The sequence below is a fragment of the Aquila chrysaetos genome, chromosome 26, assembly GCF_900496995.4.
Source record: "Aquila chrysaetos chrysaetos chromosome 26, bAquChr1.4, whole genome shotgun sequence".
Classification (NCBI taxonomy): Eukaryota; Metazoa; Chordata; class Aves; order Accipitriformes; family Accipitridae; genus Aquila; species Aquila chrysaetos.
This window is the reverse complement of record NC_044029.1, coordinates 17,088,956-17,104,529: the sequence shown is the minus strand read 5'-3', so window position 1 is coordinate 17,104,529 and position 15,574 is coordinate 17,088,956. Positions and strand designations below refer to the sequence as shown.

General features: G+C 38.6%; 2 protein-coding genes across 9 annotated transcripts in view; both read left to right on the top strand.

Annotated features, from left to right (window-relative positions):
* Positions 1 to 8,047, top strand: part of RASSF3 (Ras association domain family member 3) — a 116,197-nt gene extending 108,150 nt beyond the window's left edge. For all 6 annotated transcript variants that reach the window (XM_041120581.1, XM_030003034.2, XM_030003031.2 and 3 more), the window contains 4 exons: positions 1,848 to 1,955; positions 3,293 to 3,560; positions 4,649 to 4,764; positions 5,140 to 8,047. In XM_041120581.1, coding sequence (XP_040976515.1) covers positions 1,848 to 1,955; positions 3,293 to 3,560; positions 4,649 to 4,764; positions 5,140 to 5,289 — 642 coding nt within the window. In that variant the 3' untranslated portion in view covers positions 5,290 to 8,047. The remainder of the gene's footprint in view (positions 1 to 1,847; positions 1,956 to 3,292; positions 3,561 to 4,648; positions 4,765 to 5,139) is intronic.
* Positions 8,048 to 8,313: 266 nt separating this feature from the next.
* LOC115336295 (adipocyte plasma membrane-associated protein-like) overlaps positions 8,314 to 15,574 on the top strand; it is a 22,324-nt gene continuing 15,063 nt past the window's right edge. Inside the window, exons 1-7 of one of the 3 annotated variants that reach the window (XM_041120578.1) lie at positions 8,314 to 8,485; positions 8,563 to 8,582; positions 9,355 to 9,517; positions 9,669 to 9,758; positions 10,326 to 10,447; positions 13,793 to 13,891; positions 15,333 to 15,482. In XM_041120578.1, coding sequence (XP_040976512.1) covers positions 9,501 to 9,517; positions 9,669 to 9,758; positions 10,326 to 10,447; positions 13,793 to 13,891; positions 15,333 to 15,482 — 478 coding nt within the window. In that variant the 5' untranslated portion in view covers positions 8,314 to 8,485; positions 8,563 to 8,582; positions 9,355 to 9,500. Of the gene's footprint in view, positions 8,486 to 8,562; positions 8,583 to 8,908; positions 9,518 to 9,668; positions 9,759 to 10,325; positions 10,448 to 13,792; positions 13,892 to 15,332; positions 15,483 to 15,574 lie in introns of those variants that run through there. The other 2 variants (XM_041120580.1, XM_041120579.1) reach the window with 2 other exon arrangements.

Below are 15,574 nucleotides of genomic sequence, written 5' to 3'. Positions count from 1 at the left end.
TGTATTTCCAGACTCTGACTGTGGGTTGTTGCTTTTGGTATTCATTTTAAGCATGAATACAGCAATAACATTTACTTCTATTTCAGAGAAAAAATTACTACTTCCCCCTCGCCCCCCCACCATGCCTGCTTTGTTTTATAACTATTCATTTGCCCCCGAATAGAACACTACAAAGCTGTAAGAGCCTCTGGGGAGATGAAGTGAGCAGTTTAGATGAAGCTGTATTTGTCATTATTATGGCAGTTTGGGGGAGGGGGAAGATGAAAAATAGAAGGGCAAGAAAGCTTAATTTCTCTAGTGAGAATAGAGACTTGAATTCTGACAACATTTAGTAATTTGGTATTTTGTAATAGACTAGGTGGGGTCTGGCAACTGCGCAAGATGCTTACACAGTCTTAGAGTTGGGCTCAAGGAACTAATAGCAGAGTTGTGTTTTACTGGTATTCCTTTTTACCTCAGTTTCCTGATCTGAGGAATATAAATAAATAAAGGTATATTCTCTGTGTTATGCAGCAAATCAGTATCTGAGCCCAGATCAGAATTCAAGGTTTCTGGCTTCCAGTTCGCCATTCAGACCACACCTTTCTTTTTATAGCTATGGGAAAAAAGTCCACTCCAGCATGTCATTTAGTAAAATGCCATATAGGAAAAGCAAAAGTAAGCCCCAAAGAGCTAAAACTAGCTGGTTTTAAATTAGGAGAGAGAAAAAGCTCTCCAAATTATTTCTGGCAAATGGAAACTTATAGTTCCACACCAGATGTGCTCATCTTTGGGGTCATTTCTGGCAAACTGAAGTTCCCGCAAAGGTGCGTGCTGAGTGGTGTCCCAAAGACTGTGATACAGGACTGGCCGCTGAAGTCAGGGAAATCCTTTCTTGGGATAAGCTCGGCTGAGATGTGCTTGTGAGGACAGACTGGAACACTGTGACTTGACGGTTTGTCCATACAGTGAATGTATATTCCTGTGATCAGATGTACCCTGAAAGCTTCAAGCTTCTTAAGAGCTTCTCCCTTGCTAAGTGAAGTTTTAAAATCATTAAAGCTGAGAGCTGAAACTCTTTTCGTACTATATATGGCATTTGTGCTAGTGGTAGAAACCGGAGTGTATTTATAACGCTCGTTTGCTGCAGGAATACGGGTTGGGAACAAATGTTTGTTTGGATAAAATCCAACTCCAGGGATTGGTTTTACTGCTGCATGTAAAATCTGTAGTGAGCTCATAAAACCAGCAGTTGAAAAATCTAATAGGGCCTTCCCCATGGAAAAAACATGAATTTGGTGTGACATTGTATAACTAGGGAGTTACTTCTGGTGTTTTGGGTAATAGTTGGTGACCCTGTGCGTAACATGCCATCTGTCGTGTTGGAATGCAGGGATGCTCTTACGTTGTTGGGACACACGAGATTGTTGGTGTTACTTGTTAGTACATGCTGCTATTTTCATGTATGTTCTTCATTTGTTCAGAAATACTCATTTGTGCCCTAAGTAATATTTCATGAAAATTGCAACTGTATTCTTAACAGTATTGCATAGCATTGACATGAGCAAATCAAGCCATAAAATGAGCTGAGCTGTTTTACATACTGCTGATAAATATTTGAATGAAAACAATTGGCAAAAGAAAGGACACAAGTGTCTTTGGGTGTGTTGATTTAACCATTCAGTCCAAGTGCTCTGTTTGATTTGCCTAACATGTTAATCCTTTCTATTGCTGTACAGCTAATTACTGTATGTTGAGCCTCTGTGGAATAATTACCATTTGGACTAAGAATACTCATATCCAAAGTCATAAAAGAATTGCTTTTCCAATTTTTTTTTTTCTCTAAAACTTGTCTCTTGTTGTTGAAGGATGTTCAGAAGGAGAGCGAGCCTCATGTTTGTCTCAGTAAAGAAGAAGTTAAAGAGAAGATACAAAGCTATAATTCATCTGTCACTGATAAATTAAAGATGACCTTGGTAAGTTTTGCATAGGATTCCTGTAATTTTTAATAGGAGCAATTGAACTTTAACTTTGTAGTGCATTGTGAATCATTTTCTTAGCATCCTGTATATGAAACTGTCTGTTTTAATGACTTTCTAAGAGGCTGTTTCTTAAATCTGGAAGTTGAATCTCACATCTGAAATGTTTTTATCTGTGTAGCTTTTTTACATGGATTGAAACAAACTAGTAGAAACAAATGTATATGTCATTTGAAACATGTTTAAGATAAATGCTCAGTTGACACTAAGATGTAAATTTGCCAGATGAAAACCCTCAACTGGTAAACACGAAGATAAAATACATCTTTTTTGTGTAGATAATTTTTTGTCAGGTATCTCTCTGATAAAGATGCTCAACCAATGAGAAAAGTTAATACACACAATATTTATTATAGGAGACTTAATTTTCAGAGTAGTCATACAGGTTTTCAGCATGAGGAGACTTCCTTCCCCCCAGCCCCATAACACAGACAACATAGACAATGCATATAGACTTTTCATTTCCAAGGACTGTAGACCAGGTCTAAGGCTCAGTCCAGCCTACTGCAGACCGTTTTATTAAAATTCACATCTATCTGCCTAGCAAGCTGTTACTCAGTCATTGCATTGTCCAGATTTTTTGATATATTATGTATTCCTATGGGCGTATAGTATATGGAAATTTTGAAATTCCATTATATCCTTAAACCATGTAAGTACAACTGTGTACTAAGAAGATTTTTGTTATATGTCTGCATGTGGGTCAGGACTTACTATGCCTAAAACTAGATTGGCTGAAGTTTTCTAGCTCAGTAAGGTTTGATCAATTTTGCTATTCTGTCTTTCAGAAGCAACTGGAATAAATAATTTGAAATGTTGATTAGACTGGCATTTATTCTGGTTCTTTTTTAATTGCAACAGGACTTGAGGATCTAAATGCCCTAGGCTATTTTCACAAGCACAGCTAAAATGTGGGAGATAATTTCTGTATTTCTGCATAAAATCTATTGTTAAAGATGCATGTTAGTGGTCTCTTTCACTTCATAGTTCTCTCCTAATATGAAAACTTACCACTAGTTTGTAGTACCTTTTGCTTAAAGAGATGCTAATTCTCCTAGAATTCAGTAGTTATTATTAAGAAAAAAAATTAATATTCAGCAGATATACCAAAAAGACTAAATGTCTGAATTATTGAAACAATATCTTTCCTATGAGACATCAGGTATTAAATTGTGTTCACTATGACCATTTTAATCTGCTAATTAATAATCCACTAATGTGTCACAACTGGTCATTACTAACTTTAACAGTCCGATACTTTCCTCCTGTTGCAGAACGCGAATGGGATTTACACTGGCTTCATCAAAGTTCAGATGGAACTATGCAGACCGATCACTGTGCAGTCCTCCCAGAGCCAGGGGAGGTGTGCTCACAGCAATAACGAAACTGCTTTTTACTTGCCGGATGGCTGCGTGAATACCCTTCACATCAGCAGCACCAATACTGTTCGTGAAGTTATTGAGGCCTTGCTCAAAAAGTTTTTCGTGGCTGACAACCCTGCAAAGTTTGCACTTTATAAACGCTGTCACAAGGAAGACCAAGGTATAAGTTAGGCTTGTGACATTTTGGTAGTGAAGGGGTTTGGGGAGGGAGTTGTGCTGTAGGAGTACTTGAAATAAGCAGGGTGGAAGAACTCATAAATGGAGGTGACAATCTTGCTCTCTTGTCTTTTTTCCTTACGAAAAGTAGCATGTGTAAGAGAGTAAATTATTTGGGGATATTTCAGGATAATTCACATAAGAACCTACTAAACCATCCACACAGATCTCCTGTGCCTTGTAGTCTGTTATATTATATTTAATATGCCCCCTTATCAGGCTCCACGTTTCAGCTAGCCTGATACACTGCAGATTTGTGAGATTAAATTACAGGACAGATTTTTAAAAAGAGAAACCTTGGTGTCTGTGATACCTGAAGTCCTTGCACTGGCAGACAGCTCTCAAGGTGATGAGCATCATGGGCATGTGCATTGTGTTTGTGTGTGTTAATTAGTGCACATGGCTCTCCCAGTGCAATGACTGCCCTTAGAAAGTTTGTTGTATGTTGTGTTTGGAAATACCAGAAGATGCAAAAGGTATTTTTAGTGAAAAGTATGTTTTGCCAATGTTGTGTTCTTGCACTTAGAATCTGCCGCCTTCTGTGGACATTGAGAGCAGTTTCAGGAGTTCAGATGTTTCTGGCTGTCAGCCACACCAACTGTGTCAGGCAGGCAGAGTTGTTTCTTAGACTTTATGTATGAGATTTTAAATAGAAGAGGTATCAGAATGGTGATACCACAGCTCTGATGTCTTAAATGCTTAGTTATAGCAATAGAGCTGTGTTGTATTTTTTTTCTTGTGCTTTTTCCCCTGCATGTATGCAGATGGTATACTGTGTTGACTAGAGGCCATTTCTTTCCTGTGTGAATGTAGTGTTGCACTCTTACCATCAGTCATCTGCTCAGCTTCTCCCTAAAACTCATTTGCTCAAAACCAGTATGTAGACTAATATGTAGACAGTATGTAGAATGTGTAAATTTTGTGGCTACACACGCATATCTGAAATTTTCTAACATTAGCCTGTGTTAATCATTCAAAGCACTTGAAGCATCATTAGTAAAGATGATAATATCGTGATTTCTTCTCATGCAGTTTATACATGCAAGCTGTCAGACCGGGAACATCCCCTCTACCTGCGTTTGGTGGCAGGCCCCAGAACAGAAATGCTCAGTTTTGTTCTACGTGAGCATGAAACTGGAGAAGTCATGGTATGTAATGCCCATGCGGGTTGTGTGTGTGTTTAACTTCATGGATGAGTGGGCTTCTGTTTGATCTGTGCTGGCAAGATGATCCATTTTTTGGAAGCAGGGCTTTTTTTTTTTTTTCTTGTTCTATTTACTTTGTGCCTTTTGTAAACATTTCATCTGTGGTTAGACTGATCCGTTGTTACTTGCAGAACAAAAAAACAGTTTAAAAGAGTAAAATGTTTTCAGATCTCTTAAGATTTGCAAGGAGGGTGCCCAATACTGTTTCAGTTTGAAATTGTTTTGTGTCTGAGGTTTTCTTTAAAAATACAGTACATATAAATTACTTGTGTATTTTCTGTTCATCTCATCCGCCCTTTTCTCTTTTTCTCTTTCCAGTGGGAAGCTTTTAGTATTCCTGAACTGCAAAACTTCTTGCGTATACTGGACAAAGAGGAAAATGAGCAACTGCAAATCTTAAGGAAGCGTTATGCAGCCTACAGAGACAAACTTGAAGAAGCCCTTGGTGGGGTGTGGAAACCTGGTTAAAAGGGGGCCAAAGGACACTCAGGAAAAACGCACGCTACCAAATGTCAATATAGCATGCCAAACCCAACGTACAAAGAGCAGCAGAGAGTAGTTTTCTTTATTCGGAAGACTGTTTTGTGATGCCAGGGTACCTGAATTTTGCTATAGACTTAGTTCCATAAGCCAGGTCACTTAGCATCTTGCACCCACAAGTAAGGGATTCTGCATGTTTGTACAGCAGTTTGCAAACCTCTCTGTGCCTAGAGAGTTTTCCAAGTTATCTTGGTGCAAGCTGTGAAACTGTAATCAATTTTCTAGGATGCTATGAAATAAGATTTTTTTTTTTTTTCTTTGCTTTAATGGTAGCTTTACAAGTAAGGGTGTGCAAATTGATGGGTTTAAAAAAATGAATAAAACGGTCTGGACAAGAATTAGTTGGAGCACTATCTTTGAGATGAAATTGATTTGCACTACCTTTCTGTTTTCAAATAGTTACTGTATAATTTGTGAGAGAACTGTTATAGATGGAAGGCATATGAGATCTTGTGGTTTGTTCTGTGAAATTTGTGGAAGGCTTTAAAGTGGTCTTTCTGGAGAAGGTAAAGAGAAAGTTGAAAAGAAGGTAAGAGTTGAGGGAGGAGAACTCTTAACAGCTGACAGAGGAGGACCGGTTTTAAATGGAAATAGTATTTATACAGAGGAAAGTTAAAATACTAATTCTACAAGATTAAAGTTTTAGGATGTTATAATATTGTGAATAAGTTTTATGGTTTTTTTAACTGCATAAATCCACACTGGAAAAGAAATAAAGATAATAGAAATAATGGGAAGGAATGAGAGGCAAAAGCTAAATAAGAATGGAAATGGAGCTGCACATATAAGCCATTACTGGACAAGCTGGTTCCATAAATGCATAGCAAAAAGTGCAGCAAAGCTAAAAAGCTGCTTACTTGAATTCTGAAGAGTGGTCAATGTCTTGGATAACTCTGTGAGAAATACCCATCTAGCAAGTGTTTAGACATAAGCTGTAACTACAGATGCATTTGGTCTTTATTGTAAGTCAGATCTTTCCTCTGGCTCAGCAATTGGTTTTTAGGCTGGATAATTTTGAATTATATCTGAAAGACAAAAACAGCTTCCTCTGCTTCTTTGTTTGTTAAAGGCTCAGTCAGGCAAAGAAAGTAGAATTTCTTATTCATGTTTCCAGCTTAGCAGAAAATTAATATTTCTTGGCTGTGTTGGTGACTGAGCTTAGTAACTCTTGCTTTTAGTAATTCAGAGAGTTTTTTTCCTTATGGTTTTTAAATTCTTAATTGAAAAACTGATTACCAAATTCTGCAGACTGCTGATTTACTTGATTTAAAAGTAGGAAAAATGTAGCAAGAAAACTTTTTACTTTACTGTAAATATAATTGTTGTTCTTTCAGAGTTATTTATCTAAAAAAAAGCACGTTCAAAGGAAACCAAAGAAGTGGGTGTGCAATACAAGCATGAGGCAGATTTGAGTAACTGATACTTTAGTCATCGTCATGCCAGAGAGGAAATGAGCTATATATTGGGGGTGAGGGAGTGGGGAGGTGGAGGAGTGCTAACAGTTTAAGGGCAGCAGAAGTTGGTTTTGTTTTTTTCCCTCCACTCTTAGGGTGTTTGTTTTAAATTCCCAAGGAATTGTTAAAACTTTGGTGACATCTAATGGATACTGTGTGAAACTCCAAGATGCTTCTGTTCTTCCCCTTAATTTGATGTAAATGTGCCTTTGTTTCCTTTCCTTAGTAAGACTTTTTTTTTTTAACGTCTTCACAGGTTTTTTTTTGGTAAAAAGAATTTGCAAGCTTAATGAGACAATCATAATGTTTTAAAGTGTTAAGAGAAATTAAGGGTAGGACTAACCATAAAGTATATATAAGGCATATCTTGTTTGTTCTTTAATTTCACATGTAACATTGTAGTGCATGTGCAAGTTAGTAACATTATCCTCAAGTGAGACACTTTATAATGGTTCAGGGAATGCTTTTATGTTTTGTTACAATTTGTTTTTCTATGAATGCAGCAGCATGTCGGTGGGTATTCTGTTAACATCTACTTAATTTACGTATCTGCCCATAACTGTATAATCATTACATAATCGCTGTCAATATTGAACCATTTGTTGCTCAGATTTAAACACTGTTTGAGTTTAAAAGTGGAGTATAAAAATATGTGAACTTTGTTTTTACTTGAACTAAACTATCAGTCTTTTAAGTAGGCGCATCTGCATTTACTTCAGCCAAAAACCTCAATCAGTGTTGTATGCACTATGAGTCTTGATTTGGGGTGAAGGGGGTGGGGGTGGGGGACCAAAATAAACTTATATTTTAATTTTGTCTTAGTCCATGGTTAATTATTGTAAGATGTCATGTGTGGGGTTATTTTTTCTTTCTTTTTTTTTTTTTTTTTTACACACTGGCGATTACAACAGCTTTAATTTAAAGGAAATGGCCATGGCGTCAGTTTTTCTCTTTTTTAAATTTTTGCATCAAATTGAACTGTCAGAGCTTTTGTTGCAAAACTCTTTTCATTTAATTATATGATGGTACCAGAATGATTAAATGATATGGGTGAGGGGGAAGGGGAATGCAGGGAAACATTCAAATGTATGTCTTTAAAAACAAACATTTAAACTATTTATAATTTTGACAAGCTTAGTTTTATTTTTGTAGGGAAGTTTTTATTCCCCTTAAAGTTATTACTGAAATGGCAAAAAGTGATGGTTCCATTATTAAAGTTGAAGTTGGCAATACTTAGTTATGCGATGTGTGTTTATTTTTTTTTCTGTTGTTTTGATCGCTTTGGTGCCGAACGAGACTTCCTCGTCGCAATGAATCGTGCGGGGAGGTGCAGCTTGCCCTAAGCATAAGTTAAGGTTTGCCTAGAACAACAGATACATTTCAGTGTATGTGTTCCAGTCATACTTGTATACATTTTGTAATTTTGTCTCCTGATTTTCGTAAAGAGTAATACAGGAGAACTAAACCAATCGGCTTTTCTCAAATACAAGAAAAAAAAAATTCCCAACATTTGAAATTGACGCACATACCTTGAAGTTTACCTTCTCTTTCCCACATTTACCTCACACTCCGCCCCTCCGCCGGAGGAGGAGCCGCTCCCGTTTCCCGCCCGGGCGGCGCTGAGGCAATTCCCGCCGCCGGGGCCGCCTCCTCTCTGAGGAGGGCGGGCGGTCTCCCGCCTCGGAGGACGGCTCGGCGGTGGGCGGGCGTCCGCCCGCCCACCGCCGAGCCGTCCTCCGAGGCGGAGGCCGCTCGCCGCGACGCCATGTAAGCGGTGGGCTCCGTGGGAGGGCCGGCGGCGGTGGGTGAGGAGAGGTCTCCCCCGGGAGGGCAGCGGTGGGGGATGCGGAGAGAGCCGAGGGCAGCGGGCCCGCCATGTTCTGCCTCGGGAAGACGGCGGGCAGGGCCGGAGCGGGGCTTTCTTGTGCCCTCAGGGACCCGATTCCGCCGTAGAGGGAGCGCAGCCGCGGGCTCGCAGTGGGTGCTGTCCCGCCGTAGTTGGGTGGGAAAGCCCACGGTCGAGTGGTTTCTTCCTATAAAAAAAACTCCTGCAGAAACACGAGGTGAATACAGCGAGGAAGTGTCCTGGGCTGGAGGTGATCCTCAGGTCCTCCCTTCTCAGCAAGTGCCTTTTGCCCCTTTTTATCTTTAAAGGCATTTTAGTGGTTTTCTCTGGCAACAAGTACATTTAATTTTCTGGCTACTTATTTTGTGTTTCTTAAAAACGGTTTAATCCTCCCTAATTGAATTGGTACTTTGGTGGTCGCTTTGGTCTCTCTGTTGCTCTTCCCTGGGCATTGCAGCCCTGCAGTGGAGGAGATAATGGTTTGACCAGTTCCTTGAAAGTCGATTCATGTGAGACCTCATAGCTTTATGTGTGCAACAACCATATTATGACTATGTATGCACTTGGTAAAACCCATTAATAGCAAATACTCCAATACTCAGCTGGGGTAAGGTTGGTAAAAGGCCTTAAAGATACTAGAGTCATCAAAGTTGCTCACCACACAAGTAACTGGGCTTGGGTCTCTGCCTACAGCAGTTATGTACTACTAGAAACACAACTTGGCAAAAGAAACCTTGTGGCTTTTGACTGGATCACCTGTCCGGAGACTGAAGGAGCTCCAGCGTGGAGACGAGCAAGACAGCAGTACTGCCTGTGGAGCAGCAGGGCCACTCCTCTACATGGCAGGGATTGCCAGGTTGTTGCAGTCTGCTTTGTCTTCCTTCAGTCTTAACTTTTAGTACTGAAATTTTTTAACTTTTGGGAAAAAAAAAAATTGGCTCTTCTTTTTCCCTTCCTGCCCTCCTCCTGTATGTGCATGATATACAATTGTTTTCTTTTCCTCCCAGGTTCCCAGCGTGGGGGTTTCCAGCTGCAGTCCTTGTGATTTTTGCTAGCATTTACTTTTTACCATCTCCCATTGATCCAGAACCGTTCATGTATGTTCCCCTGCTAAATTTTAAAGTTTAATAGCATACTTGTGCTTGTTGGGAAATACCTGTGCTTTCAAAACTTCTTTTATACTTTTCATCCTGCAGGAGCATATAAAGCATGCTACTTAATTTCATATGCAGGAGAAGTTGTGTTTCTCATATAAAACTGGAAAATAGAAACACTTTTTTAAACAAGTGAATTTCAGGCATAACAGTGCTGACCAGTGCAGTATTCATACATACACGTGGAGAGATTGGTAGTAGATGTCAGACTAATGATAGGGAATAAAACTCTCTAGGATGATGGCAATTTTGTGTTGGTATTGATTCCAGAAAAAAACCCAAACCTAAAGTCTGTATTCTTTTTTAGCCTGGGCCTGCAAGCCCCACAGAATTGTTAATTTAGTTTGAAGTAATAGTTTTAACAAACACTAATAGTTTTAACAAATTATTTAAAAAAAGGGAATTCCTCGTTACTAGTATCTCTGGAATAAAGTCCTATTATTTTCCCTTCAAATAATTTTATAGTCCAACGTTGTCTTGTTTCGCACATTTATTATTCATTTGGTGCAGTTTTGAAAAGCCACCTCCTGCCTTAGTTGGATCACTGCAAGTGAATAAAAAGCTTCAGAGTGGACGAAGAATCTTCACGGGCCAACTGAAGGGTCCCGAGTCTTTTACTGTTGATGATGAAGGCAAGTAGATAACTTCCATATGGGTAAAGTTATATACCTCTGCTACGTATTATACATCTGATACATCTGCTTGGTCAAGTTATTAAAATAGAAGACTTAAGAAGTTAAATCCAAGAATTAAGAATTAAATCCAAAGAAAGTAAAATAGGAATGTTTGCTAAACGATTGCTCCAAAAATATTAAGATAATTGTATCTTCTTCCGTATCTTCACATTTGTAAACATTTCCCTGGAAATATTCCAGAACACTTTGTTATCCGCTGCTCCCAAGGACACAGCGAATGTCCTACTGCTATATTAAAAAACATACACCCACAAATTGGTGACATATAGAAGTCTATTAAAATATAATTTTAAAAAGGTATAAAATGGCATATTCTCTAAAAGTAACATGCAAAAACAGTTAAAGATTTTTGTGGGAATTCTTCTAAATGTGAGTCTAAGCTTGGGCTTTTGACATGGAACTAGTGGTAAGCTTGCCTTGGTTTTTGTTCTTTTTTTTCTGTTTCAGGTCTCCAAAAGCAGTGTTAATTTGCTGCTTGAGCTCAGTCACTGAGTTCAGCATGCTCTTATTTCAAAAGCTCTTATTGAACACGGAGCCAGAGAGGGAAGGCAAATGGAATGGTTTTAAAATTTGCATAGTTCTCAAAAACATATTTTTAGAGCAGCTTGGAATATGAAAGAACTTTTCACTGTCACAAAAAAACTCCTCTTACTTATCCACATAATTCATCTTCGTAGTCTGGCAGCTGTGAGATTGCAAAATGGTAGGTGCAGGAACCTTACAGATGGTGGGAAGCAGAGGGCTGAAGCGGTGTAGCATGTTTTGCATCTTTCCAACAACTCTCTTACCCAGAGTGTGACCAAAGTAGGGATTGCAATGAAAGTTCAAGCCAAATAGAGGAGAGACACACTGTGATCTTCTGTTTAGGACACAGGTTTACTGCTGTGGACTTGGGACTTACCTCTTCTGGAGGAATTGTTTTCTTCTTGATGTGTAAGTGGATAAAATAGATTCCTGCAGTAGCCAGTAGGGAGAAGCAGGCAACTCCCAGCCCAGAGTGGTTCGAGCCAGGCAGTTCAGACACCCTCCTTTATCGCTGGTGCTAGTTTTATGGTATTTTTCAAGGAAATATTGAATAGCCCCAGACATGTTTGTCTGAAAGATACTGTCTTGTCTTGTGTACTACAGAGGTGAGAGGTAATCATCTGGAATGTTCTTGTTTGCCATTGTGCAAGCTGAAATTGGAAGCGTTTTCAGTCATAGCAGCATAGGCCTGGAAGGGACCTAGCTCAACACCTTGCATTGAGGCACCCATTCCAAGCAAATGTCTTCTCAAAGCTGTTTCGTTCCTGCTTTCCTCAAAGGTGCTATTTTAAATTGTCTTTTTATCACACTTTTTGTTTTCCACTTCTTCCTCTACAACTTTCAGAAAGGGTAGTGTTCACAACTGGAATTTTGCAGAGCGTATTTTAAATATGAGAACTAATTCTGCAAATGCTCTGTGTTGCCAAATCTAACCTCTTTCATGATGCTGTATAAAATACTGTTTTGGTTCAATTTTTCTTGAGTGTGTTAATGCTACCGTGTATCTTCCTTGAATTTAAGGATGTTTTAGGAGACTGGATTCAGTCAGTTGAGATCATACAATATGACCCAAGGTTGTTGTAAGTGTTGTGGTGATGTTGCCTGATTTAGGTAAATGCTGTTTTCCATATGAATAAGACAGGATATTATGGGTAGTTAGAATAGTTCTGTTTTGCCTTCACTTTACTACAAATACCCATGAGAGAAGTCTAGTGCAAAACCCACTTGCACTAGCTATATAAATCTAAATATAGCATCATAGTCTAGTGCATAGCATGATAGAAAATAGCATTACAATTCTTTAAATACAGAATCTGGTATGTGATCAGAAATTTCAGCTGTTTCCAACATGCCTTAGGAGGCATTGGAATGACAGTATATTTTATGACAGCAAAGTTCAGCCTCTGTTTTTTTCCTAGGCAAAGTTGTCGTATTGAACAGTGGCTCTGAAGTTCTCCCTTTGGATAAACAGGTGCTTTCTGTATGCCAGTAATCCTAGACAATTCTTTTAATCTAGATCTGACAGCTGATACTGTGAGAATCTGTCCTCTTTGCTCATAACATTTTTCCATAGATGTGTGAGCAGATGCTAGACATTTTTATACCTGTTTATCTGCTCTGGTGTAAATGCTCATTAGACAAAGTCAGAATCCATGGTTTTTTAGTAATATTGGCACAGAAAGACAGCATAACTTTTATGCAGTGTCTTTTAACACCTGTCGCCAAATGACAGTGCACATTTTTAAATGCAAACAAGGCCAGGGTGAAAATGCAGGTCACACCTAAAGAAAATAATGTCTACTTTAGTTCAATCTATGTAAATAAAAGACATATCAGAGGAATGTTTCCAGACAGTTAACAGAGTTTACACTAAAAGTGTATTTTGTTGAACAGTGAGCCTAGGACTGGTCATGTGCATTGTACTATTTCAGAGCCTGGACTAGTCAAAAGGTAGGAGGACGCTATTTTTCAAAGGTGGGGCTTAATCACTGCTAGTGTTTCCCCTACGCAGAAGTTTTTGGCAATTGTATTTGACAATACAACGTCAAAAGATTTGAAGACTTCCTGTGAGGTTTTTGCCTTTAAAAGCAGAGGAGAAAGCAACTGCTAAGCAGGTATCTAATAAAAAAAGTCCTTAGTCCTTTAATGAAAACTTACACATTTTTTGGTATTCTGGTGGTTCAAAACTAAAGCAAAACGGGGACAAAAAACCAAAACCAAAACACACTTGGGTTTTTTGCTTAGGATTTTAATGTCCTAGGAGAAGGATTACTTTCTTGTTTTGGATCAGTCATTGTAATGTTTTCCTTTTGTCTGCTGAACATTTTAGCTAGCTGGTAACATGGCAGAACCCTCAGGACAAAAAGGTAGATCGTGTGAGCTCTGCTAATGCTTTCTCTGATTTTCACTGACAGTAAGAGAACATCCCTACGAATCTTTAGTCCAGTCCTTGATGCCTTTACTGCTATCCCAGAGGAGTTGTAAGATAGCTTTTAATGTATTACGTTTATTTAAAATAAACATATGAACAATTCCTATTTTTCTAATCACCAGCTTATTATTGCTCTTTCTGCTTTATAAAAATATATTTAAGCTGTATGTTTTCCTGTCTGTTTCGTTGCTTTGTGTGTGCATAGAATATATAAATTAGGAGAAAGAAGGAAGGGCTCACAATAATGAGGAATTGTCCTTCTTTTCTAGTAAGTTTTATTTGCCTCGGTCCCTTTTAAAACAGTCTTCTAATATACTTATTTTAAGGTAATATCTACACTGGTACCGTGGATGGGAAACTATGGATGATCAGTGGTGGCCAGCTGCATTTCATTACTCAAATGGGGCAGGATATGCCTGAATGTGGTGAGTGACAGTTTTGATGTGAAAATGACAACAAACTTGTTCATATACATGTCACTGAATGAGAAATTGAAGTGCTATTTTAGCTACCATTAAGGTTTTCTGATTCTTTTATGCAAATTTGTAAGAGAAGCCTGCTATCGTGTTTTTTCTTAATGTAGGCAGGATTAAGGCATAATGGCACACTTCTCCAGCCCTTGAGACTGACTTGCCACGGATTGCCATTTTTATTTAAATGAACAACATTTTAGAGAAGTCCTTCTATACAAAACTTTTTGAGGGTGGTCTAAAGACAGGATTTATCCAATTATTTTCCTGCCTCAAGATCAAAATGTATTTTAGAAACATTTCAAATCTTACAAAAGAATTGGAGACTCAGAATAGCATGTCCTGATACCATCACCAGTAACTGGACTACAAGGTTGCATTTTCTTTTCTTATGTGTAAATGAGGCAGACAAACACTGAAATGTTTATGTTTTTATCCTGTTTGTTTTTGATGAATCAAGCAGGCCTGAAAGGCCATTAAAATAGCTGATTGGCTTTAGCCTCATTTCATAAACATGTGACAGTTATGTAGGTGTTTTCCCTGTCCCCAAAGTCCCTGTGCTATGGGCTAGTCTTGACTGAATTTGAAAGAATTCTTAAAGACTACTGAACTGTTTTAAGGCTTATGCAAATAACTGGCAGGTTAAGAAACCAAAAATGATTGATCCATTCAGAGTGAAATCAGAACTCAGCTGTTAACTTTTTGGCAGCTGTCAGTCAATCAGTCAGCTTGTGTTAATGATCTGTTACAGCTCTAGTGAGCTGCAATGGATGTTGTCCCTTGCTTACTGGAGTACTAGGGGGGAATACGTATTTTGGAGTAGAGGGCATTAGGTCACAAAACTGTAGGGTGTCAAGCTTTACTAATTTCACTGCTTTCAGGAAAATTACTCACTATAAAAATACTAAACATGGTAGATCTGGTTTTTGTAGTTTTACCTGAGGATTATGTAGGACTCTCATGTGACCTGTGGCACTTGGGCCCCTCAGCAGAAGGGAAGTAGTTAAATCTTTCCTAAAAGCAGCTTTCTCCCATCTTTTTCTTGGGGATATAAAATAAACAGCAGCTAATCCTTTTTTTCCCTACTGATTTAGTAATCCTACCAGTTTTTCAGTCATCTTTAAAGTTGTCTGGGAAACAGAGTAGAGCTGAATTTCTTTGAAGGTTGGCAGCAAATTTTTTTTCTTAAGTAATAAGGAACAGAGATGACTGTTCTGTGTAGAGTGATGTTATACGGTCACTTCCTTTGCAACTTACTTTTAGAGACAGTTTAAGGAAGCTTTTAAGGATGTAGTTTATTCAAGGATGGTAGTTTAGTGCTTTTCAGCCTTTGCATTTTCGGGATCTTCATTTTGTCAAACTCCTGGTCTTACACATTCTCCTATTTGTATCTCAGGAACTCCAGACTATGAACCAATATGTGGCCGGCCCCATGGAGTCCGAATGGATCGGGATGGTAACGTGATTGTGGTGGATTCATACTTAGGCCTGTACAAAGTCAATCCAAGGACAGGAGAGAAAACCCTCCTGCTGTCGAGTGAAAAAGGTGATGCTACAGTTAGTGGGGAACTACATTGATCCTGGATTTGGTCTCCATGCTTACATATAAATTGGAAGATTGAGGCACTTTAATCAGTT